Raw genomic sequence first — 26,856 nt, 5'->3', positions numbered from 1 at the left:
TATCATAATGGACCAGCCGAGGGTCCAAAAACATTTATAAAAAAAATTAATCAAAACAAAAAAGCTGAAAAACATTCGATAATGAATAAATCCAGTGGAAATTTAAATTAAACACATTAAAATCTAAGATAATCTTATTTCTTTACAGATACCGCAACGCCTTTTCCATGGAGATCAGCAAACCTTCTGGCACAACAGATGCAGTCAGATTCATCACTATAACAACAGCCATCAATCTAAAACTTCCAAATAAGTGAGCTTTGGCACCAGTATGTGTAGTGATACAGACAGTAACTCGAGACACACGGCATTCAATACCTTATAGTGTTTCTGCATGAAGTAACATAAAATGGTGCTCCAAGCAGGGATCAAATAGGATGATTTTATTTGAAGTTCAACAATCACTAAACTGCCTTAATTTTTTGTATGCACGTGACGCACACAGGGTCCAAAGACTTTATCTAATTATGTGAGTTGGACAGTTCTCAATCAGAGGTGCATCTTGAAGAGATTGAAGTAAACATGGTACATTTTCTGATAATGATTAAGTTATGTCCAATTGAATATGAGTACACGAGAAGGAACCCACATCTAAGGATCCCCAATTTAATGACATGCACCATGTTTGCCCAATTTTCTTGGCCCGAATGGAATCCTATGAAGGTATATTAACCAATTTCGGGGTTTACATGACTTAAGGATCAAAAACTTCGGCTGCCAGGAAATCCAAATTTTGTGAATTCCATTGTAAAAGTAAGATACAATCGAGGAAAGATTACTCAAAATAAAATACCTGAAACCTGAGAGAAATGATGTCTAACCAAGATGAGGCATATCCAAGAATACATATCATGTCACCGGATCCCATTTCTCTTCAACAATATTTTGAATGGCCAGAAAGACAATGAGGAAGAGCTTTCAATGAGTTATGCAACCAAAAGTGAAACTCTTAAAGAGTTATTCTGTTTAAATTACTTTACATCATGTATGTCATATGTAAATTATTGAAAGAAAATTGTAAATAAAACCTATTATTTATTTGCAATCGATTATTTCAAGGTAGTTCATACAATACAATTTGTTACAACACCGTAACAAATAGCCTAACAAAAAACGCAGCAAAAGCAATCACAACAAATTAATCATGTCAGAGTGCTAATATACCACCATGGGGATATTGTTACAGAATGAGCTTGTTTCACACCTCAATGATACCATTTGTATCTGCATGGGACAAAGATGCTGGGCACAGCATTCACAATGATAGAAATATATAGTTTGTGTAAATGATGTAAATACAAATCCTGGGAATACAACTATCCAGACAATAATATCTGGTAAGTACATATGTTGAGGATAATTACATAAGTAGCTACTTTAGAAAACCTGCAGAAAGCTGTGTATTTAAGAGTATACACAAGAGCAAAGTCTCCTAAAATTTGAATGATCTTACTCTATGTCAGTTCTTTCTCCCCAAAATGAATCCGCTTTTCATAAACTATTAATTATGATTTCCCTGCTAAAGTATGGATTTTTAAAAAATGGATTTAAAAGCATTAAATACTACTGTAACTAAAAGTAAGATCTAATATTTTTTTTAACTACACGGCTACTGGGCATATATAGGATTCAGCCATGAACTGGAGGATCAAATATTTGTGACCCTGAGCAACCTCAGTCATATTTCTACACTGTGAGACTTTTTTGGATACCAGATCTTCTAGGGAAACTGCAGGAGGCACAACATTTAATGCTCTTAAGAGTAAAGCTGACACAGTGTAGAGTTAAATATTTGATCCTTGATTCTCACCTATAAAGGCATCAGCAAAGTCTGTTGTCACTAAAAGAATGCATCAAAATGGACTTCAGAGAGTAATCAAAAGGTGAACAGCTAAGTTTTCTACCTATGTATTGATCAGCTTCAATTAGCCAAAATTTGCTGCATTATTTTGATTGATATACAAGTTTAACATCACAAAAGCAATAAATGAGATAAAGGAAAACAGAGTCAAAATACAAATCAAAGGAAAGACAGTAAGTATTCCACAGCTAATGGATGATGTATAGCTATACTTAGAAAGATGAAATTAACAAGACAAAGATGAAATTAACAAGACAAAGATGAAATTAACTAATTGAATTCCAGCTTCATAGAAGAGGGAAGAATTGAAAAGGAGCAACCCAAAAATAAAGCCAGGTAAAACAAGATAATAACCTAGAGGCAAAGCAAAGATGACAATTTTCAAAGAGGTCCACGTAAGAGGAATTTGAACAAGGGAGAGAATTTTGTTTACTGACATGTAACGATGGCTAGCATACAGAGAAACCAGAGGGAGACAGTAAATATAGACACTCAACTGAAAAATATTTTCTGACAGAAGAAATAAAAACCGAAGTCTTCGATCACAAAATCTATGTAATGACAAAAAACAAATTTTTGACACCACCAGTAATCCAACCTGCTTTACATGCTCTCTCGGTTGTACAAGAAGTTGCAGAACAAGTTGATAGTTAAATTAGTCACTAAATATATAAGTATAGATGTTGTGCACACACACATCTAATTCTCAGGAAAAATTTCAATGCAATTAAATACATGGTTTCACAGTTTTACAGATAATACAAGACAATTGCAAGTGAAGGCAGCACGAGCCCATTTTCAATGTGTCAAAACAATAATTATTTCTTAGGACTCCTTCCTGCCTTGATACACTATTTCATTTAAATAAATACATGCCTTTTAGATATATGTCCTATCATATCATCATGCATTTATATCATAAAATTCATAAGAGTGCCAGCATCAACATTTAATAAATAAAAAACAACTTCCAGATTGAAAAAACTGGCTATAGATAACTGAGAACAATTCCGATGAATGGATGGCATAATGTGAAATACAGTGGAACTTCACACAATGAGCATAACTGAATTCGGAATCTTTCTCGTAAAAATAAACCACTCGATAAGGGAAAAACTTTCTTCCATATAAATTAATGAAAAGTAAGATAATGTGTTCCATTAAAATAAGCAAATTATGGAAAAAGTTTATTTGAAGAAAACTATGCACACATATTTAAGGATTGTGAACAATTTTCATCTTTTCTTCTACATGGATTGTATAAAAAGTATTGGGAAAATTTTCAGAGAAATATATTTATTCCAGATATTGCTACAATGCCTAAAAATTCTTCAAAGTACATCCCTTGATAATTGGCACACTTTTGCCTATGGCTTTTCCACAACTTGAGGGCTCCCTGGTAAGCAGATTATGGCAGGTCCTTTAAGGGTACACAGTTAAGCTTCTTTGATGGCACTTAGGGTCCCATGGTGGTGTCCTTTAAGGGAGCATTTCACTTTTGGGAATAGGAAATAGTTAGCTGGTGCCAAATTGGGACTGTAAGGAGGTTGAGGAATCATCGCAATGCCGTCGCAGAAGGTCTTCACAAACAGACACTCAATTGAGGTCTTGGTTGTCAGTGAAGACCTTGAGGATGAATAAGGTGCAGATCTTTTGCATCAACAAATTTTCAGAGATAATGGTGGGCACTGTCATCATATCAATACCAAAAGGATCTGCGATCATTCGCACACTTCCCTGATGGTCTGACTTTAGCATTTCATGCACACATCAGGATAACATTCTTACAGATACTTTCTATACAAAAGTTGAATTGCATAATGAACCAAACTGGACAGTGACCTTGATACAAGTACTTGTATGCAATAACAAAAAAGAATCACAATGACTAGTTTATTATTTATGATGCATTCCTAGTTCTTGTTTTACCAGAAAGCTGCCTAGAGACATTTAATTTTGTTGAAGCTTCAAAATTTTGTGAAAATGCAACTCATGATTATTATTAAATAAATTTCAAGAGTGCATAGCCACAGCCTTATTAGGATGATGATTTGTACGCATGGTATGATACAAGTTTTCCAAGACCTCCACGTCACATTACACTTCATGAAAGCTTGAGGAGTTTCTGAATGGTAAGCAAGGAGGGTTTTAATTCTCAAATTGCCACTTTCAATGGCATAAAAGAGCAGCATGAAAAGGCCTTTCATTGGATTATGACCAGGCAATGCATTCTCCTCTGCTTTTATGTGAAAATAGATTCAATTTGGCACCTTTTTCCAGAAGAGACCTCTCTCGTCACAATTAATAACCTCTTGTGGCTGGTAACACTCAGAAACTATGACTCGAAGGAAGCAGAAGTTCTCTGCTGCCTTTGAGTCGGAGCTTGCTACTTCACCATGCCTCACAATGCCATGGATACCAGTTCTTCTCTTAAACTTCTTGAATTGCACATGGCTCCCCTTAAATGCGTCTTTTTGGTCATTGATGGCCATAGCATCTTCTTAAATAGATCAGCAAAAATCACTTTCCTTTTCAAACAAATGATGTTCTCATTCATAGCATCGCCTTGCAATTGCTTTTCATTTAAATATGAGAAGCAACCTTTCAATATTATTGAGAACACCCAACTGTTGCATATATATTCTTCCCACTCCCTTTAGAGCATTTATTCTCCTTGTTCTTGAAGATAGTTCAAATATCTGATGTAGACCGATTGTATGAACATGCTAGATCAGCCACACTTACATCTTTTTATAACTTTTTAATGACTTTCTTTTTCATTTCTAATGTTATTTTTATTCTCTTATGGTTGTCTTCTTTTGGCTTTTTCTTCAGGGATATTTGTAAAACTATGCTCAAAATATCATTAAACTTGGCACAAAAAAATCGCAAATAATTTCTGAACACAAGGTTGGATAATTGTATGATCACTAAAATAATAGCGGAACGAGTACTAAACACAAACTGAAGTAGTAGGGATTCAATTATTATGGGAATACCCATCTCCTCCTCACTCTTTACATGAATATTCAATTGTTAAGCAAGTCATTTTTATCAGAAATGTTTGCTCATTATATTTACTTACTATGCAATTTGCTCATTAACTGAGGTTCCACTGTACTTTAAATACTTAGGACATGCTTTTTTTTGTTATCTCCAGCACAACTTTATGGAATTAACAAAACATATTGAAATGAAATAAAACTATCGACTTTGTAATTCCACACACTTTATTGTGTAGAATTACTAAGTGTATGAAATCTAAAAGTCTATAATTTCATTTCAATTGGACACACTTACTCAAGATCAGTTATAAAGTAAGATAGATGCTAAAATCTAGCATATACAAATATGAATAATCCATCAAAGGATAAAATATAATTTTTGAAAAATGAACCCCAGAGCTAACTTCCCATTCTTATTCTTTAATTCTTTAAGTGCCAACATCAGTGTTAGTGACACTGAAATATTTTCTCAAAAATGCCATTGTTCTAGGTATCTCTTTTCTCAAAGGCTATGAATGTATGTAATAATTCAATAATTCTTATTTTTATGCTTTATACTCTCCTTTTGTACCTAATCATATAAGTTTTATTAACTATTAGCAAATCATTACGGATAATTTTTTACGGACATGTTTCATAAATTCTGCATTTCACCTCATTATAGCCTGGCAATTTTAGCATGAAATTAACCAATTACGCATGACACTCAAAGGGTTACAAAAACATTTTGCAATATCTAACATTATGGGAATTGTTGGTTTAACAAATGCTAAATAATATTGTATCAACAACCATAAACAAAATTATTCAAATAGGCATGCACAAAAGCTTCAGCCAACGATTGACACTGAAAGCCGTAGGTCCCTTTCCCTCTAATCTACATTTTAACCTTTTCACCCCTCCACCCCCCTTCCCCTCCCTCTCCAACCGACCCTCCTCCCCCACTCAGAAGGTACAAAATTGGCTTCTGTGAAGACCACCTGATGATGACGTTCAACGTCAAAACCTAAATCGTGTTCTAAATAAGGTCTGTGTAGTTACAAAGTAAATAATTACATTTCATTTCAATATGTTATGTTAAGTCCACAAAGTTACAATGGAGACAACAAATTTAACTTGATTGATATTTGCTGGGAAAATATCACAAACTTGTATCACCCAAGTCTCCCTGTGCACAATGAATAAGCAATCTTGATTACAAAATGTGCCCTATCATATCTTACAATATTTGCATTCACCGTGGTCTCATTCCACGATAGAAGAAAAAGTGAATGTGAACCGTGATTTTATTTAGAAAAACCTTGCACAAAATTTATCTTTTTCGGTGCAGAATAAATTGTCATAGATTACATTACTTTATATGGAAAAAAAATGATTCACTAAATGAGTGTTTCGTTTTATGAGAAAGGTCGTGGAATGGATCATGCTCGTATTACGAGGTTCCACTGCACAATAAAACTTCAAAGTTTTGATGTAACTAATCGAGAATTATCATGCTAATTCATTTTAAAAATATTTTATGACAAATGCTTCAATAGAAACTCATGACCAATGATAGAAGCTGTGTTAGAATGGGAGATTTTATGTCAATTAAGTTTTTATGTGTATGTATATATATATATATATATATTTTTATATATATACACATACATATGGGTCGCGGAAGTCCAGGGGGTAGAGCGTTGGACTACTGATGGGGCCCAGGTTCGATTCCTCGACAAGTCTCTGGACACCTGCAGCTCCACCCAAGCTATGGGATTTTCCGGGCACTAAATCTTCCTGGGAAACCATAACCGGCACAGGGAAAGGAACTGGCCCCCCCTACCCTGATGTGTGAATTTCACACGCCATCGGGCTTAGTACCGGGTGAACTCTACCATCACCTACCAAACCGACCTTCTGGTTGATTACTGTGTTTATGGTTTTATATACATATGTGTGTGTGCATATATATTGGACAATGATTTTTGTCTAGATTTCCTATTATCTTGCAAACTTCATAGAAAAAATCAATCACCTACCTAGAACTTCAGCATTCACTTGGATGGTACAGCTGTACATCGCAGCCATGAGTCGTTGTGGTTGAGCTTGAAATGCTTTCCGGCATGCCTCTTTAACTCCTGACATTATCTGACCTGAGAATGGTCCATATGGCATGCTAGTGGCACCACTTTCACTACAAAACAAAGAATTCTCATGATTTGATATAAATACACATAATTCAACATTTTCATCCCTTATATTCAAACAGTAAGCATTACTACAATCTGATTCCTATTTTTGACATTTGATTTGGTACATGATTTATAGATACACTGGATGAAATACAATTGAAATTCAATGGTATGAATTATTATTATCAGTAATCTACCACTTATGGTAGGTTTTGGATGGACACAACAAACAAATACTTCTCTTGTCTCTCCTAGCAAAACACAACTGCACTACAATAATTCCCTCTTCTTCTCTGTATACTTTCTCCCTTCATTCGGTCCAGCATCCCTATCCTATTCCTACCTCTTCCTTGCTGGCCTAACATTCTCCCCTCTATCACAGTTTTCGACATCCAACCACCAATCAAAATACTTTGCATCCATATCTATTGCCTCATTTGAATTTCTCCCAGAAATCCCTACTTCTCCCTTACCATACCTAGCACTTCATTTGTTTTCCTTTCTACTTTTTGATATATTACCATTTTTCCTAAATTGTACTCAGCTCCTTTCCCTCACTCATTTTATCAACAGCCAGCTAATACTCTTTCCTTATCAATCCAGCTTCTACATTCCATTTCCTAAATCACCTTCCCTGTTATATCTTTTTGAACTGAATGCCACACTTCACAATTACTAAATTTTAGTCAAAGTCCTTATCCACTGCTGGGAAACTGTGTGAATTGATCACACTGTTCCTAAATCTATGACTGACCATATTATAGTCTAACTGATACCTTTCTGAGTCCCCTGGCATGTTGTCTCCTGTAAAACTGGATTGCTTTCTCCCTGTGGTCATTCCTTGTTCCTAAACCGTAGTACCCCACCTCAATACAATTTCTTCCTTTGCCTACCATCGGGTTCCAATCCCCCATCTCTATCAAATGTTTCCCTAGAGGAACACTCACAATTATATCTTTCAACTGATCATATACCCCCTCAACCTCTTCCTCCGTACAATTGCTTGGTGACACGCAGACCTGAGCAATGGCCAAGTTTGTTGGTTCAGCTTTTACTTATACTAATAATATTCTATCAATTGCTTGCTTTATGTTTATCTCACTTCTTCTTCCTACCTTATGGTTGAATACTATAGCCACCCCTTGCTGGTTCTTGCCCTCGCCGCTTTCTACTCTATAACTATCACTCCAGTAATCTCTGCTATCCCTCCATCTCAACTTGCACAGCCCTAACACAGTTATATTTCCTCTCTTTATCTCCCACTTTATATTGTCTAATTTTGTATCCTCAACATTGCCTTAACATTCCAGTTTCCTTTTTTAACTAATTTGGTCCTTTTCTGCATTTTCTTTACTGTGGCTGTCAAGTTTTGCTTTGCAATGATTCTAACAATTTTAGTCCAGGATTAGATGGAATCCTAAAATAGTCATGAAAGATCATTTAATGCAATCAATAATTATAGTTTACAGCATTTAATTAATAATTGTTTGATTTGTGGCTTTCGATTTATCTTTTTGATAAGTTCCCATTTTCCTTCTATTGTACCCAGCTTCCTGTCCTCACTCATGATTTTCTCCAATGCAGCCTGGTTCTCCTTCCTTTTTCATCCCGTTAATTCTTCTACGGTCCATTTTCTCAACCATCTTCCCTGTTTTAACCCCTTTTCTGAGATGTAACAACTAATAGGAAATATAACTTAAGTTGGTCTGTCGAACTTAAGTTGGTCTTTCGGTCAGTCGAACTTCCATGTAGATGGTTAAAACATTTTTTCTTTAGTGTGCCCAACTGAAATAAGGGGGTGCCTTATTTACGAGTACCAGGCATCTTATATGCCATCAAACATGGTACCCAAAAATTTAAAAAAACTGATAAACAATAAGAAAGCAGTCTAGATAGGCCAACTGATAGTTCTGAGGTGAAAAACCAACTATGTAATTATACCATAATAGGGAGAAAATTTTCCCATTCACTTTAGTACGCAAATTAAGAAATTCTCACATAAAACCGAGTCACTAAATGCCTTTTTCAAATCTACCAGCCATTAAGGGTCATTAAATATCTAAATAATATAATGAAATCAATTGAACTTACCCAGTTTCATCTTCTGTAAGTTCCAAAACAGCCCAATCCTCAACAACAAAACAAACACCCATCATTGGCTCTTCACAGAGTGGACCAGCTAAAGTTGCAAGTTGAAAACCATTGACAAAACTGCTATTATAGTTAAAGAGCTGTTCACATTTCGGATCTAAAATTTCTTTAGGTGCCTCATTCTCACTCCAAAAGCTCAGATTAGGTGCATTCTGGATTTTATTGAGCAGTATGTTGGGACCACAACGTTTAGGTCCAAAACTCCATATATTATTTTCAGCACCTTCCCAACTTTTCCCTGCATTGCAGAACTCTTTCTTCAATTTCATTTTAAGATCTTCAACCGCAGTCAACATTTCTTCAGGAAGAGAGCTGGTGGGAGTATACGGAGCATTGTGTGGATCACTTTCCAATGTAAGCTTATCCATTTTAGACCTGACTTCTTCCTCAACCTTTTTCTGTCGGTCATGATATTTGTCCATTGCTTTAATTATATCTCCATTACTCAAAAGAATATCAGTCACAGGTTCTGGCAAGGGCACAGCTCGAATTTTTAAAATGGACCGCTTGTTTGGAGTTGTAATTGTTATGAGGCCACCATCATCAGAACTATCTTCTTTTGCCTATGAATTGATATAATTTGAAATGGTTAAAAAATGGTCTCCACATTCATATTGAAAATTAAATACATGTAATTAATATCCAGTCTTACTAAGATATTTTTGAAAAGTAAAACTGAAAAAAAACTTAGGTATTAATATTTATGGAAATGTATTGACTTCACATTCTTTTAAGATTCTTTCAATTTTCTACTGATATGTTATTTTGAAATAAGCAAATTTTAAAGCAAAGCCAGTACCTTAGCTCTATTATTCATAGAGGATAAGTACTTTCTTCCAATCTGAGCTCTGTAAAAAAATCACATGAAGCCTATTTAACACAACTCCTTAATATGCTATTCCATATTAGGGTTCCCTTGCACCACTGAACTCAAAAAGTAACAAATAATGCTAGTTTTTTTCCTGAAGACAATACATGAACTGAAATCCGCAGGGTTTTATGAAACCATATGCCCTAATTTTTTGGCACTTGGGACCTATTGCTCTCCATCCCCTCCTCTATCCCGCACACTAAATCTAATGAGGCAAGTGGAAACATGAGATTTTACCTTGTTTTGACATTAGTGAAAATGAACATGAACGGACAAAGAGGGGATCGAGATGGTGCGGGGGCTAACATACTGGCTTCCCACCATGAGGGCGCGGGTTCAAATCCCGGCGGTGTTGAATATTTTTCAGAGGTATCTCGATCCCTACTTGAGGTGCTTTGTGGAGGGCACTTTGAGTGAGTACGCCGTCCGTCGGATGGGACGTTAAACTGCGGACCCCTTGGCGCCTTTCGTAAAGAGTAGGCTAATGCCGACGCCGGGTTTCTCTCCACCCTTCATCCTTTCCTATCCATCCCCTATGGCGCAAATGACCTTAGCTGTCGGTCGCCTCCCCTCAAAACTACTACTACTACGGACAAAGAGCCATGGACAACTTAGAGAGATTATAATAAGTTTTCTTCCGAGAAAGATAATATTGGAGTAAAATACTTAGGAGACACCCAATCAGTCAACCTTACATAATTTTAAATTACTAATAGAGAAGAATTGGCCAACTTTCCCTCAGCAAAATCTGTCTGCATATCAATATTTTTTCCATGGTGCTGAAAAGTTTGTTACACCGGTTGGACTCAAAATATTACAAGCAAAATTTCAATGTTGCTCACAACAAGTGCATAATACGCAGAAAGATACCAAGGGAACAAACATTTTAATTACTAACCTTTTTCACTGATGTATTTTGTTCCTGTATGACTTCATTCACCATATCTACTTTTGGAGGTAGTACAATTGTTTCTCGGAAAGGTACAATCGGTTTGGAGGCATTTATTTCAATCTTGGCATATCTGAAAAATTAATATAAACACTCCTTTCAGGGGAATTCCAAATTAATATAGTAACAGAGCAACATCAGAAAATACCCCTTAAATCACTAAACAAAGGTCACAGCAGACATTTTTTCTTCATTATTCTAATGATGGCTCTTACAATCTTTTGCATAGAAGAAAATTAAATTTGATATTAGATTTTTCCCATCAACCATTACTATAATTTTAAAATCATAATAGAGCACACAGATATGTAAAGTAAATTTTTGGAAAGATAATAATATTCACAATATAATGTAATCACAACATTTCTTGTAATGTCTGTATAATTTATATCTATTAAAATTTTTAGTTCCTCAATCTAAAAATAGCGAAGTAACCACAAAAATTGAAAATAAAACAAGTAATTCAAATTTTCAAGTATCATACAAATTCATTCAGTGACTCAAAAGAAAACAAAAACCAATTTTAGATATCAATACCCGTGGAGGTATGGTTTTTAAGAAATTATTACTAATAAATAACCGAGATCTTTGGATAAAATTTACTCTGCATATTAACTGATCCTTTTGCACATATTGTTGTAAATTTGAGCTATTAATGTAGTTTTTTGTTTCATGAAACCATATATTCAAGTAACTCACAGTGTGGAGAAGATTGAGACTTGCAGTGTGATTGTTCCTTCATTTGAAAGGCTACAGTGCCCGGCAAACCCACAATGAAATAATGGCTGTTTATGACAGTCCATTGTATGACACGTATATAAGAAGGGAAAAGGAATTTTCAAACAAGCCACATGTCCCTCATAGATGATCCAAGAAGTGGAAGACCATCACTCACTGCTGCCACAGCGAAGAAAGTGGTGGATTCGAATAGACGGAAGAGCAACCAACCAAATGATCATAAATGAGACTGATCTTAGCTACAGCTGTGAGAGGAAATTCATTTATGAAGAACAGCAAATGTCAAAGGTGCCAGCACGCTTGGTTCTACAACGACTGACATCTTTCCAGAAGTAAACACAGCACGACCTACAATATTGATTGGCAATCAAACCAATGTGGCTTTGAAATTTCATCACATTCACCCTATTCTCCAGATCTTGCCTCAAATGACTTTTCTTATTCCAAGAACTCAAAAAACCATTGTGGGGTCACAGATTAGGTAACTGAATGACATCATGCAAGAGGTGGAACAATGGTTTTGGATGCAATCTGCTGAGTTCCACAATGACCTTCAAAAGGTCAAGAAACCCTAGGAGATATGTATAGCTCTGGATGGTGAATATGTAGAGAAGTCTTAAGAATAACAAATAAAAATTAAGTTTCTCTCTCAATTATTTTTTAGTAATAATTACAAGTTAATGTAATTGTATAATAATGTAATGTAAATGAAGTTTAAAAAATATTCCCTTTTAATTATTATTTTATATCGTAGGAATTAAAACTTTATTCAACTGTATTTTAAGATTTTCTCCCTGCTGATAATATGGGATGATAAATATTCAAAACATAACCATAAGAACACATAGTTGTTGAACCAAACCATGTCAGAAAGGAAATTAATACAAGAGAAACAAACCTTTCCCTCAAATCCTGCAGGCACCTTTGTAAATGCACTTCTCCTGCAGTTGCCAGCACATGCTCTCCAGTCTCTTGCACAAGGACCTGAACTGCAGCATCTGCTTGGTTTAGTAAGCGAAGACCTCTTACCAGTGCTGTCATTTCTGATGGATGGCACGGTTCAACTGCCACACGAAAGATTGGCATATCACCGACCAATGATGAATGAGACTCCCTAAATGATGGGCAGCCTATACTCGAGGACAAAGTTGCAGACTTCAACACATGCTCCTCCAATCCACCAATCCCTGGGGAGAGAAAATTTAAAATTACACTATTTCATCTATAAAAAGTTCAACTATACATGTGTTGATGTAACTACTTAACACTCTCACTAATTATCCAATAAACTCAACATTTATTTGGTGCCAAGAAAATCACTTTCAACAGGCAGTTCATCATACCTGTTTCTGTCTCCTGAGAACATCTAATATTACCTTATAAAGAATACTGATGCATAGATGATGTGATGATTCATGTTTATTATTCATGACCATTTAATGAGATTAGCATGTTGCATTAAAATTAAGAATTTAATGACTCCTTTACCTTTATGCACTATGATAACAATGCTTTTTATTATAACGTTGAAATTCAACAAAAATAATGAAGGCTTCCCCAAAGTAACCACCTTGTCTTTTTCAGAACATTTTGAACAAGGGTTCATTATTAACCTAAGCATAGACTAATTTTCCTTCAAGTGCAATGAAATACTTTGGCAGTTATGAAAATACAAAATATTTCTACAAAATTGTGATTCTGGATTTTAAATCAGATGTGCTTGTTAAAAAATGAATGTAGGGTAATATCAACATTTCATAGACGTAATGAAACAATTTCCTTTGAGAAATAAATACCAATTATATTTCCAGCAGGTGCCTCTTCTAATGCTTCAAGTTCTCTCCCCATCAAAAGAAACAGCTCATTAACAGTCGCCAAGGTAATATGCTGTCCTGACTTTAGATCCTTCAATGTCAATGATGGATCAACCTCTTTTCCATCTTTGAACTGTAATAAATATAAATTGTATTTATGACCATGCATTAGGACTCGAGAAGTTAACACAATTTTGGACCTCGGTTAATCCCATTCATACCTTTTCTAAGGCTTTACAAGGGTCATGCTTCGGTCCCAGCACATATAGCTGTTGTCCACTCTTGAGATTTCCACTAAACACACGAGCAAATGCAATAAAAGCATCATCATCCGCCACCACTTCAGGTTCATGTTTAATATCCTCTTGACCTTCTTGCATGACCAGTTGTGAAGTCTCCGCTAAAAAATAAAGATGCTGTAATAATTAGAACAGGACACTACATATTCACAAAACAAAGTTTAATATCTGGATGATTACTTACAATCCAATACAATAAACCTGTAAAACAGCATGAACAGATAAATGTGGTTTTTGACAACTATTCATGAATTACTTAAGTGCACCACTTCATCTACTTGTGACAGTTGTTTTTTTTACTACAAAGTCAAACAGCTATTCTGAGTGTAGTAGGACTTCCATCTTCAATTAATTTTCACTATTTAACACTATATTTAGTGATATGATTGTACTGACAGCATAAATCAATCTAGTTAAGTAGCACTAACTCTATGATTTCATCATGCATTGCCCAATAATAATAATAATAATAATATTCATTGCCCATTAAAAAAAAACATTTGAATTTCAAAAGAGAAACAAAAAACTTAACACTGTTTATAAGAAACATAGTACAAATAATACAATTGTGATTTTTAGTTCTTAACTTAACTTCCTCATTTGCCTAATGTCCTCCCTTCTTTAAGTTTTCAAAATACCATCACCAATCAAAATGTTCTGTATCCAATTCCTACCTCCATGGAAATTCTCACTTCAGTTCCCTCTCATTCCCCACCCTGCCTAGCACTTCCTCGTTAGTTTTGCTTTTCACCCATTTCACCTTTTCCATCCTCCTCTTATCCAAAATTTCAAAAGCCTCCAATCTAAGCCTATCATTCTACTTCATTGACTATATTTCCCTGCTGTACAAAACCACACTCCATATCAAAGTTTTGACAACCGTTCCTTAACAACCTCATCCAATGGACTAAAAGAGATGTGGTATGGGACTTCTTAGTAAATCTCCTAAATCTGTTAAAGATTTCAGCAGTATCAAGTTGTTGTAATAAAATCTGAAAAAAATACCTACTGAGAGTATTGTATTGATCTATTAGTTTTAATTTAAATCGTCAGTGTGGATTTTTTTAAAGTACATCATACAGTTTTTGCGCATGAAGTTTGTGCTTTTCAACATGTAACTGGCAAAATGTTGCATTCTGCCAAAATTAGTTTAGCGAGAGTATTAAATGAGACCTGTCTCATTTTTTCAATTCCCTTCTGCATATGAAAGACTTTTTTCCATATTAGGTAAGGATTCTCAATAAAGAATTCCTACGGATAAATGTTAGTTAGCATGACCGTAATACTACCTTGATCAAAAAGTTCCCGGAATAACCACCGTGTGGCGCTCCCATCGTTCCGATTTGAGTTCTGTTTTTTTTGTTAAATTGGTACATCTGTTGTTGATATTCCCTTTAAATCTTAGTGTCATAACTTGACATTTGCAAAAGTTACGTAGCCAAGAGTACATCTATCTCTGTGTGTGTTGGCGATTTTTTACAATTTCAGAAATGGATTTAAATTTGCAACAACGAACTTGTATTAAATTTTGCGTAAAAAACGGATTTAGTGGCGCACGGACGTTGGAAATGTTGGAAAAGTGTTTCGGCAACGATTCTCTAAAAAAAACGGTCGTTTACCAGTGGCACGAGCGGTTCAGAAGTGGTCGTGAGTCAATCGAAGATGATGAACGCAGTGGCAGACCATCGACATCGAAAGTCGGTGAAAAAATTGATAAAGTAAAAGAAATGTTGGTCAATAACCGCAAATTAACCATCAGAGAAATAGCGGAGGACTTGAACATTGCCTATGGATCCGCCCAAGACATTGTGGTTAATGATTTGGGTTTCCGTCGTGTAGCAGCAAAGTTGGTTCCAAAAGACCTCAATTTCATGCAAAAAAGAGACCGTGTTGACGTCGCAAAAGACATGATTTGCGAGGCTGAATCCGATCCCACATTCATCAAAAGGATCATTACTGGAGACGAGACGTGGGTTTATGAGTACGACACGAAATCCAGACATCAGGCAAGTGAATGGCGTTCACCAAATGAGCCGAGACCAAAAAAACCACGTCGTTTTCAGTCAAAAAAGAAGGCAATGCTGACGGTTTTCATGGATTACAACGGTGTAGTGCATCATGAATTTTTGCCAGAAGGCCAGACAGTAAACAAAGAGTATTATTTGGGCGTTATGAGACGTTTGCGTGAAGCAATTCGCCGAAAGAGACCAGAAATGTGGGCAGAAAACTCGTGGATTTTGCACCATGATAACGCACCGTCGCACAGTGCTATCATTATTCGTAATTTTTTGACGAAAAATGCAACAAATACCATCCAACAGCCACCGAATTCACCTGATTTGGCTCCCTGTGACTTCTTTCTGTTCAATCGAGTTAAAAAACCATTACGGGGAACGCGTTTTAGCAGCCGAGAGGAAGTAATGGAAAAATCGCAGGAAGCACTGATGGACATACCGAAAACCGACCGTAACTTTTGCAAATGTCAAGTTATGACACTAAGATTTAAAGGGAATATCAACAACAGATGTACCAATTTAACAAAAAAAACAGAACTCAAATCGGAACGATGGGAGCGCCACACGGTGGTTATTCCGGGAACTTTTTGATCAAGGTAGTATACAGTCATAAACAGCTTCATGAACCTCCAGGGTTGTAGATTTAGACAAAACATGAACAGCATAGCAGAGTGAACCTAATTTTCCTGATAGTTTCCTTATAATTCTTCTCATGATAAATTAGGCATAATCCACAAGCCAAGATATGTCATCCTAAATTCTCACTTAATTCAGGACGGCTAGGACTCATATTTGTGCCCAATGATTCGAAGGATAGATAACTTAGGTGCATTTCCATTGCCTTCCTGAATAGTGTTTTAACATTACACCATCACTCAATGACTACCCCACTGAGGTCAGAGGTATTTGTAGCTCCCTAGCCAAGGAACAGACACTGCACAGACTACCTTATATCTGGCTATAACCCTTCAACTTATCTGGCATGGTGATCTTACAAGGAGCAATTATTATTACTTCCACCAGTATAGCTCTAGGGATCATCAGACTGAACAAGCCCTTCGACCACATCAAGAATGTAGTCAAGTGAAAGAGATAGGTCTGTGGTTCTCATTATTTTTGTCCCTCTATTTAATAGGGATTTAACCTTTTCTATTTAAAATAATTCTGAACACCTTCCTATGGCAAAATAATGGTTACAAGTATTCAAGAGTTGCATTAAAATTGAATGGGCTTGGATCAATTAATATCACAAACAATTTATATAATTCTCTCAGATGTTTGAATATTGCATATATCCCTGCCATTATTGAGAGGAATTGATTCAAGACTAATTGAGGGAATGACTTTTTCAAATGGGAAAGTTACGTTTAACAGATGACAAAAGAATGTTTAAGTAGGGGAGTCAGAGAGAGGTATAAAATTGTTTCAATAAATCATATGCTTTTTGAATGCATTTAGATTTAAATGCTATAAGCTGTTTTAGTAAACTGTTCATTGTAATATCTCACCTATGACAGGACAAAAATATGAGAGACCACAGGCTGAATTGGTAGATCTAATTTAACAAGCTCATAAAATTGAACAAATGCTATATTCATATGAAATAACCAATCTGCAGCACTGATCTACGTTCACATCTTGACACAATATATATGTTTTTATGGAAAAATATTGTGAAATCATTCAATTTCTATTCGAGATCATTAATACTGAAAAAATATCATGTTTTTGTACGTAGTCACATTAATGTAATATTACTATTGTGCCCTTTATCAGCTTTCGTGAAGACAGTGAAAACATATTTCAAAATAGATAATTTAAAGATGCATAGTGAATGCAAATGGTATCCAAGGGTCCAGGTTAAACCGCAAGACACATTGAAATAGCAACCACTATTGTCTGCACTGTGAAAGCTTCTACATTTCAGATTCTCAAAATCTAATCATTCATATTCCTTTTGAATGCTAAATTACATTTCACAAACATGAAATTATGATCTGAATCTGCATCTGGTTCAGCTACCTGTGTCAATTGATGATGCTACTTTAACATCTATGTGTTTACCACCATAGTGCAGTCTAACAGCTTCCTGCATTTTCTAGCATTTTTCATGTGTACCTACATTTATTATGGTGTTTGAACAGAGAGAAGAATGTGATTATTAAACTTTCTCTCTCACGACTAAACTGCTATCTCTCTACAGTAATTCCTTTCTCATAAATAGGTACCCCCTGCCAACATTCTATTCTTCCCTTCATCCACCACAGTATTCAAATCCCTATCACAAGGTGTTTCCATTCCAGGTATGTTCCTGATTATTTCTTATAGTGGACAAATTAGTGTCTATTTCTTCTGCACAGTGGATATATGTCCGATTGTTCATCTGGACTACCAGTAGATTGTTGGCTCTACTTTTATTACAACTAATAAATTTCCACCACTAATCACTTCCACACTAACTACCTTTTTACCTAAACTTTCCAGCACAACTGCTACCCCAAACTGACTCTCCTTGTCACCACTAAAAATAACGAGGTATTAGCTACTGCTCCCATAGCATCCTTTGACTCCTATCTTCCATGTAAAAATCAGTGGAGAGAGAATAATGTCAAATAGTCATTCTGTTTTTTATGTATTGCACATCGCATTTGTCACATAATGCTATACTCTGAAGTTTTAATAACAGAAATGATGGAAGTAACTTTGTAATTCCACACACACTTTATTTAAAACAAAATCTAGGTTTTGACTTTGGACGTCATCATCAGGTTGGAGATCATCATCATCATATGGCACAGACTTTGTTTCTTGTTTCCTACTTTTACCATATTATACATGTATACACATATTATGTTAAAAAAATCATTTGGGCAAAGATTTTATCCCCTAAACTTGTACCTGATTCATCAGGAACTTTAGCTGAGAGACTCAGAAGTTTTTCAGCATGGCGCTGCCTGGCCAGTTCTCTCCTTTGAGCAATTTCTTCTGCAGTTAAAGGCCTCTGTTTATTAATAGGCAGGTTTTTTCGGTCCACCTAGAGGTATGGAGAACCCAAGAAACGTTGAATTAATTATTTTTCACAAGCATGGCATGGAAATTACAAATGAAAATTACAAGATAATTTTCAGAGCATGTTAAATGAAAAGTTGAATGTCAGGTAGTGTTATTTTAGAAGAGCTTTATAAATGTATCTTTGTTCAGTCTATGCCCAACCAAGACCCATCTTTTTTGGTGGGATACCAATTATAATTCTATGATGAATTATTAGGGTATTTTTTATTTTTTAAATTATTGAAGGAAAATTATACATGGGATGTGTTTATGAGAAATGGCTTCCACAAAACCCTGCACGAAATAATGATTATTTTATACAATCTAACAATTAAGGTAGGTTTTGGATTAGCAAAACTAACAAATATTTCTCTTGTCTCTCCTAGCAAAACACAACTGAATATCCTACACTACAACAATCCCCTCTTCATCTCTGTATATTCCTACCTCTTCCTTGCTTGCCTAACATTCTCCCCTCTATCACAGTTTTTGCCATCCAACCGCCAATCAAAATGCTCTGTATTCATATCTCCTGCCTCCTTTAATTTCCTCCCAAATCCCCTCTTCTCCCTTACCATACTCTTCCTGATTTGTTTTCCTTTCTGTCCACCTCACCTTCTCCATTCTTCCTCACACCCACTTTTCCAAGGCCCCCTAATCTTCGCCTATCATCCTGACTGAATGACAGTTTCTGCACTGTACATAACTATGCTTCCTATCAAAGTTTCAACAAGCCTTTTCTTAACAGCCTTAGTTAATACTCCTGTTATCAATTCCTTCCCCCTCCACCTCACACAATTTTTCTCCTTACGTCCCAATTTCTTTGACCATTTTGGTCAAAAACACTTTTCAGATACATGAACTGTTCTACATACTCTAGTTTTTGCCCTTTTATTTTAACGTTTAACTCAGCCTTTCTCTCTATGGAAACCTTCGTTTTATTTACATTTATTTTCATCCAATACCTATCACACAGAATTTCCAATGTACGCAGCAATGCTTACAATCCCTTGGCTAACTGACAAACTAAAGCTTGATCGTCAGCATACCTAACTGATTTCATGGAGTTCCTGCCAACTATCATTACTATCTCCAGTTCTTCCCATGCCTCTTTAATCATTTCCTCCATGTATACATTGAGTAGCACAGAAGATAATGGACAACCTGGCTTTACTCCTCTTACTAATACTGCCCTACTGGACTCTGCATCCCCCTCTTGCACCTGAACAGTCTGAGACATGCACAGGTAGTGGATTACCCTCATATCTCTTCAATCTATTCCTATTATATAAAATATATTCATTAGTTCTTCCTAATTCACTCTGTCAAATGCCTTATTGAAACCTACGAAACAGGCAAATACATCCTGATTGTATTGTTTGCTCCTCTCAATTAATGATCTCATTATTGCAATGGCATCACGTGTGTGTTATCCTTCCTGAACCCAAACTGATCATCCCCTAAGTAATCATTTGCCCTGCTCTCCATTCTCTTATCATTGATGACCCTGAGAACCACTTCAGCTGTGAGCAAAATAAAACTTATTGCTCTGTAGTCCTCACATGAAGTAGCCTTTACCTTTTTTGGAATAGAAACCAACACAGATCGGACAAAGGATTCTGGCCAAATTCCTATCTCATAATTGCTTTTAATTAGCTACAACCCCTTGTTGGATCTAATTCCCTCCACTGTATATTATTCGATAACTATCACTCCAGTATTTCCCGCCATCCTTCCATCTCACCTAGTATAGACCTAAAATATGTATATTTCCTCTAACAATCTCTTGCTTAACATTCTCCAATTTACCTGTACTCAATATTGTCCTAACATTGCAAGTTCCTAATTTGGTCTTCTTCTTCTGCCTTTTCTGTATTTCTGCTATCAGTTTTGCTTTGCAAGGTTTTCGTGAAATGATGATTGCAGAAGCCTTGCCTCTCCTGCTGTTCGGCATGACACAAGGCCAACTGAGCCCAAGTCCCATAGTTTCCAGGACTTTTTTTTCTATACTATCCAACATAAAAATTATAGGATTAATAATAGAAGTTGTTTCCCATCGCCTTCCTCAGTAGTGTTTTTAACGTGATCATCACTCAAGGCCCACCCCACTGGGGTCAGATGTCTTTTCAGCCGCGTCACTGAGGAACAGATGCTGCGTGGACTACCTTTTGCCTGACTCCTAACCTTCGACCTATCAGGCATGGGTGCCCCTACCAGGAGCAATTATCATTGCTCCCACCAGCACAGCTTTAGGAGTCATAGGAAGAACGCACAAGCCCTTACACCACTTCAAGGTTTTAGTCCATCGGAGAGGGCACTAAATATTATACACTAAAATAATATGCTTGAAATCAGCAATGGGAGATCTGTTTTGATAAACATTTCTGGGCTTGGAATTTAATGAGAGATGGTTTGCTTTCATTGTCTTTCCAATGAAACTTTAACTTGTTTCTTAAGTGTTTTACATTGTTTCAGTGGGAAGTTATAATGGATAGTTTATGCCTGATAAAAAAAACTGTAGTTTTGCATTTATTGCCTTTCCCTCATATTTTTTCTTTAGTATATTGAGCAATAAATGCAATGCCAATAAAGATAAAGTTTTGGGGAAAGATATAAAGTGAGGAATAGGGAGAAAAATGAGGAGTTATTTGGGGGGATAAAAATGAAGTGTTAGGAAACAACTTCCCATCCAGTAGGTATACTATGACAAGCATAAACCCTGGTAACACATATGTTTGTCAAAATATGAACTGGAAAGAAATATTTTATAATCATACCAAGTTGTTCAATTTCCACGGTGAAACATTTATATGATATTTCACCAGTAATAGACAGGAGTTCAATTCAGAGAACGGTTAGGCCATACTTAGAAAATGGTTTTCTAAAACTAACATCTACATCTACATAATACCCCGCAAGTCGCCGCAAGGGAGTGTGGCGGGGGTGTTAGGTCACCAACCGTAAAAAGGAAAAATACCACATGCAAAAAACAACACAGAAAATTACACCCACAGCAGCGCACACACTCATGCAATAATCCCTTCATCCAACACTCATGCAAACACATATACCGCAAAACAACTATAAAACTGCACCCCATGATGCAGCACGAAAGCCATCCTACAACACGGAAGCCAGGACACAACAAGCAAGAAATTGAAATACCACATGAAAATGCACCACGAAACACTCTACCCCCAAAGAGTCTGTAAAAGGCAGGGAATGCGACCCAATGTTGCAGGTAGCAGGAATTTGCCCCCGCGGAGAGGGACGAGGGATTGAAAGGGAAACTTAAAAACAGATGAACAGAACACGAATGAGGTCATTCGGAAAGAATGGGTTATCATAGCAAAACACATAAGGTTAGTGGAAGAGCATGCATTTAAATACAACTAATTATTTTTTAGACGCTAAGGGCGGCAAGTGGAATTTTTGCTATCTATAACCCTGCAGTTGCTATCCCGTATTGTCCGTGGGAAGGAACTAACTGTGGTTGATGTAAAATATTTTTCTTCCCCATTGAAATAAAAGGTACATGGTACACATTAGCATATGAATGAATTATACCCATATACTTACAGGGAACATCTTGGAGATAAAAACAATGGCAGGAGCTTCATCATCATTCGAGCACTTTTTAAAGGCATTTTGAAGACTCTTTGTTTCCTCTGGAAGATTATCAAAAGAGGTGGAAGGAACACAGAATAATTTGTCCACTTTTTCATCTGAGAGATCCAAGGGAGAGGGAAACCTTTCACAAACGATGTCTGAAAAGGAAATCTGGTCATAATCACCACCCAAAAACATACCATTAAAATCAGGGAAGCATGTTCACTTTATTGAAACATACCCAGAAGTGCCGTTGCCAGAGGTAACCATTGACTGAACACTGCCTGAAGCTGAACCTTACAATCTGTGTGACGTAAATCACGAGTAGACAACTTTATTCCTAAGTTTTCTGCAATTTTGGGTATCTTATCCTTTTCCTGATCATGAAAAACAATCATTAAGACACAAAATTTCAAAATTCAGAAATGTGTCATCATCTATCATTCTATGATGCAATAAGAAATAACGTGGACATGAATGGTGGAAACAAAATGTTAATGAAGAATAAATACCTTTCGAATGATGACTGTGTCATAAAGTGACCATAAACTTTCTAAGATCAGTTGTACAAATAATGGTTTTCTAGCTTTTATTTGTGCTCCTTTTGTTATTTGTTTGGTCTTTGAATTGAAATAATAATCTCCCCATAAGGTCTTTTCCAGCAAACTTTCCTCAACATTTATTTTCTTAGAAAAGAGTTTTGCAAAATGTTTTACTCTGAAAAATAATTCCATTGTTACTATTATGTGTTTTTTCATCAAAGGAGAAAAGCCATTTCTAACCTTCACACACATGAAATAAAATACATAGTACATACATAGTCTACAGTTATGTGTGTGCTTCGAGCTATCATGCACTATCAACTTTTAAGGGACATGACACGCAATACATCAATACAATTAAAGTTAATTTTTTTTAACAATTGCACAAAGATTTTCCAATTTTTCATAAATATTTAACTAAAGGTGTAAATGACCACGAAAACTGCTTTTCTTACTCAAATCCCCAGCCATCAACAGCACTGGCAAATATCACATTTCCTTGGTCAGGTGAAAAATAAAGATTTGAATCATCTACGTCCTCCAGCCCAGAACTCCAATCATACACATTTGATGTTGCACCTTTATTCTTCTTTTCTGCTTCTTCAGCGGACTCAGTTTTTCCTAAAATTGAAGATGCAAATAGCTCCCCCATGACAGCATTCACCTGTTAAAGAAACATAAACACAGACTATATTACAGTACAACAGTACACACATTTCTTGGCCTCTCCTAACAAAACACAACTTGACATCCATCAATACAACAAGCCCTTCTTTAATTCCGCAAATTTCCTTGCCCCCTCATTCAACCTAACATGCTTATTCTCTTCCTACCTCTTAAGTGGTCTATCTTTCTTTCCTGCCTCCTTTCGATTTCCCCCTACAATCCTCTCTCCTCTCCTACATTGATTAGCACTTCCTCGCTCGTTTCCTTTCTGTCCATTTCACCTTTTCCATCTTTCTCCACACTCAAATTTCAAAAGCTTCCAATCTATGCTTATTACCTTACTTCAAAGACCATGTTTTTGTGCAATACAGAACCATACTCCAAATCATACCTTTGACAAGTCTTTTCATGACATCCATACTCAGCATCCCTGCCATCAATTCCTTCCTGCTTGTGAAAGCTACTTTGCCTAATGCAATCCAAAAACACTTTGGAGATGGGTAAACTGTTACACATACTCTAGTCCGTGAACTCCTACATTAATATTTTACTTAGTCTTTCCCTTTCTCAAAATCTGCAAAACCTTCATTTTGTTTACATTGGTTTTCACCCCCTATCCATCACACTGACTTTCTAATACACTAGGCAATGCTTGCGCACCCTTGGCTTGATCATCTGAGAACCTAATTTTGAGCTACTCACTCATTTTCATTCCTCTCTTCATTTCTTCCCAAACCTCTTTTGCTGTTTTCTCCACGCTTGTGTAGAAAATCATTGGTGATAATGGACATCCCTATCTTACTTTTTTTCCTAACACTGTCTGAGCAGTCTGAGGCATGAGCACATTAAGGATAAGTCCCTGCTATCCTGCTAATCTACTAAAATATTCTATAATTAATTCCGCAAAATCTGCAAAATTAACGAATCCATCCTTGTTAATTTCAATATTTCTTTTAATGACCTCATGATTGCTATGATCTCCTCTTTACCTCTCCCTTTCCTGAACCCAAACAGATCATTTCCGAAGAAATCATTTGCCTTCATCAGCAGGCATCACCAAGAATCAAACCCAAACCCTCAGCTCAGTAGCCCAGTGCTCTATCCACTGGACTACTCTGACCCAAAAATAAGATGCTTCAAGCATATTGTGAAACCCTAATTTTAAATATTTAACAAAAAGTAAAATGATACATCAGTCATACAGCCTAAAAAAATTCAAGAGTAGAATTATCATACACCAACATTTTTAATACTTTTGCTTTTGATATGCATAGTTAAGTTTGAAGACGCAAAAAAGGGGGTAATATTAAGGAGAAACAAACTTTAACTGCTGCCACATAGAAGGAAACATTAAAAGCTGTACACACACAAATAACTATAGTTAGTACCAGCTGCTAGAGGTAAAAATATTTACTATCATAATATTATGACAGACCTTTTTGTTTGACTCTCTTCAGGTTTTAGGGCAAAGTTGCAAAATAGGCCCAAACGGGTCAAAAACTTTGACCCATTTGGGCCCTATCTCAAGGTAGCTAGGTATATATATATTTTTTCCATTCTGTTTGCATTCATGTATAGAAGCACTACTTCAGTAACCTCTATAGGAGTACATACATTTTTGTTCCCAACTTAAGTTCTTAGACCAAAGCATTACCTGTTCCATAATTTGGGTTAGATGTATAAATGCATCCAATGGTGTGAGCTTCATTTCAACAATTAATCTATCCATTTTATTGAGTACAAGGACCATTTTGATGTTTTCTTCCCATGCCTGCTTCATCGATACCTGTTAAGTAAGATAAAAACAATATGGTTGAGTTCTTTGCTCATGTCCAAACAAAGTGAGCATGAACAAATCAAAGATAATTTGCCTATTTTACCAAATGGTCATACAATGAAAATAACCACATATTTCTTTTATCCATACTATTTGCAATATGTATGACTTTGAACATTTTGTAACATGTCAATCAAATAGCCAGAATAAGTTTTTGGAGCAACTAGTGACAACTTGAACTTGTTTGGCGCCTCAAATAACAGCATACCACCTCTCAAGGTTACAATTGATAGTGTGAATGCAATGACTACTTCTGCATCCTACATTTCTTTTGGCAGAATTTTAAATTATGCAGTCAATAGTTTGCACATATCAATTGGGAGGAAAGATGTCTTCAAACTAATTCCAGGCATATTGCTTGAGGCTGTATTATACCAGTATCATGAATATGGTAAATGATTAATCACAATAGTAATTAAAATCTAACAGTAAGACTAATTGGTGAGATGCTCCGGCACATACTTATATTTCAATATGACTTTGAAATCACTCCCAGGTTATAAAAGACAAGGTTCGAGGCTAATTTTGCAAAGTGAGGGGAGACAACCTCTGAAGATGGAAATTAAAATAAACTGAATTATTCTCAACTCACTCACTAACAAACGAAGTGACTAACCTCGTAGGCACTTGTTATGGATTAGGGTTTTGGTCATGGTGATTGTCAATTGCTTAGTATGCCAATCATTAAGAACTTTCTATGCCTTGTGCGTTTCAAGGACATAACACACCTCTAACCTTAGTTTCACAATAATTCTCCTTCGGAGGTGTTTTGGTACCACCGCTAGGCAGCTTGGCCTGACAATGAGTGAGTCATTAACTAACACTCTCATGGACCAAGCTCAGCTTACTATTAGCGTATTGTGTAATACAGATTTTTGCAATTAAAACATCCTTCGCCGTTTCTATACTCTACTGACCATACGTGCATGGCATATGAGAGAAAGAACATCCATCTAAATGGATCCACCCACCAAAACCTAACCTAACATCATTTCGCCTCCCAAATTCATCATAAACTTAAAAGATCTATTAAATGCATTACAACTCCTACTACATTGAAAATGAAATGATGTAAATCGTTGGTACAAGCAAAATATATTTTCGTCTAGAAGAGATCTTAAATAATAAATGTAATTTTTGCTGCATGATTTGCAAATTTTCTCTTGTCTTTGGGTATCCTGATTTTTTGCCTCGTTCTTGTGTCAATGCACACAGGCCATTATTAATGAGCTCAATGTCTTCAGACCACTTGAACAATAACATCATTATTGTTC

General features: G+C 36.0%; 2 protein-coding genes across 2 annotated transcripts in view; one reads left to right on the top strand and one right to left on the bottom strand.

Annotated features, from left to right (window-relative positions):
* dsx-c73A (doublesex cognate 73A) overlaps window positions 1–595 on the top strand; it is a 141,263-nt gene extending 140,668 nt beyond the window's left edge. The window contains exon 6 of the mRNA XM_071593887.1: window positions 149–595. Coding sequence (XP_071449988.1) covers window positions 149–222 — 74 coding nt within the window. The 3' untranslated portion in view covers window positions 223–595. The remainder of the gene's footprint in view (window positions 1–148) is intronic.
* LOC139695155 (elongation factor-like GTPase 1) overlaps window positions 1–26,856 on the bottom strand; it is a 498,678-nt gene that overhangs the window by 470,604 nt on the left and 1,218 nt on the right. The window contains exons 4-15 of the mRNA XM_071593808.1: window positions 25,400–25,531; window positions 23,535–23,743; window positions 23,050–23,254; window positions 22,779–22,914; window positions 22,508–22,695; window positions 18,776–18,911; window positions 13,785–13,963; window positions 13,546–13,696; window positions 12,648–12,936; window positions 10,961–11,084; window positions 9,132–9,754; window positions 6,888–7,042 (exon numbers count right to left, since the gene is read on the bottom strand). Coding sequence (XP_071449909.1) covers window positions 6,888–7,042; window positions 9,132–9,754; window positions 10,961–11,084; window positions 12,648–12,936; window positions 13,546–13,696; window positions 13,785–13,963; window positions 18,776–18,911; window positions 22,508–22,695; window positions 22,779–22,914; window positions 23,050–23,254; window positions 23,535–23,743; window positions 25,400–25,531 — 2,527 coding nt within the window. The remainder of the gene's footprint in view (window positions 1–6,887; window positions 7,043–9,131; window positions 9,755–10,960; window positions 11,085–12,647; window positions 12,937–13,545; window positions 13,697–13,784; window positions 13,964–18,775; window positions 18,912–22,507; window positions 22,696–22,778; window positions 22,915–23,049; window positions 23,255–23,534; window positions 23,744–25,399; window positions 25,532–26,856) is intronic.

The sequence above is a fragment of the Hetaerina americana genome, unplaced genomic scaffold (genome assembly GCF_022747635.1).
Source record: "Hetaerina americana unplaced genomic scaffold, ioHetAmer1.1.p SCAF_6, whole genome shotgun sequence".
NCBI classification, from domain to species: Eukaryota; Metazoa; Arthropoda; class Insecta; order Odonata; family Calopterygidae; genus Hetaerina; species Hetaerina americana.
The sequence above is the reverse complement of the archived record's forward strand: the minus strand, read 5'-3'. Positions and strand labels throughout refer to the sequence as shown.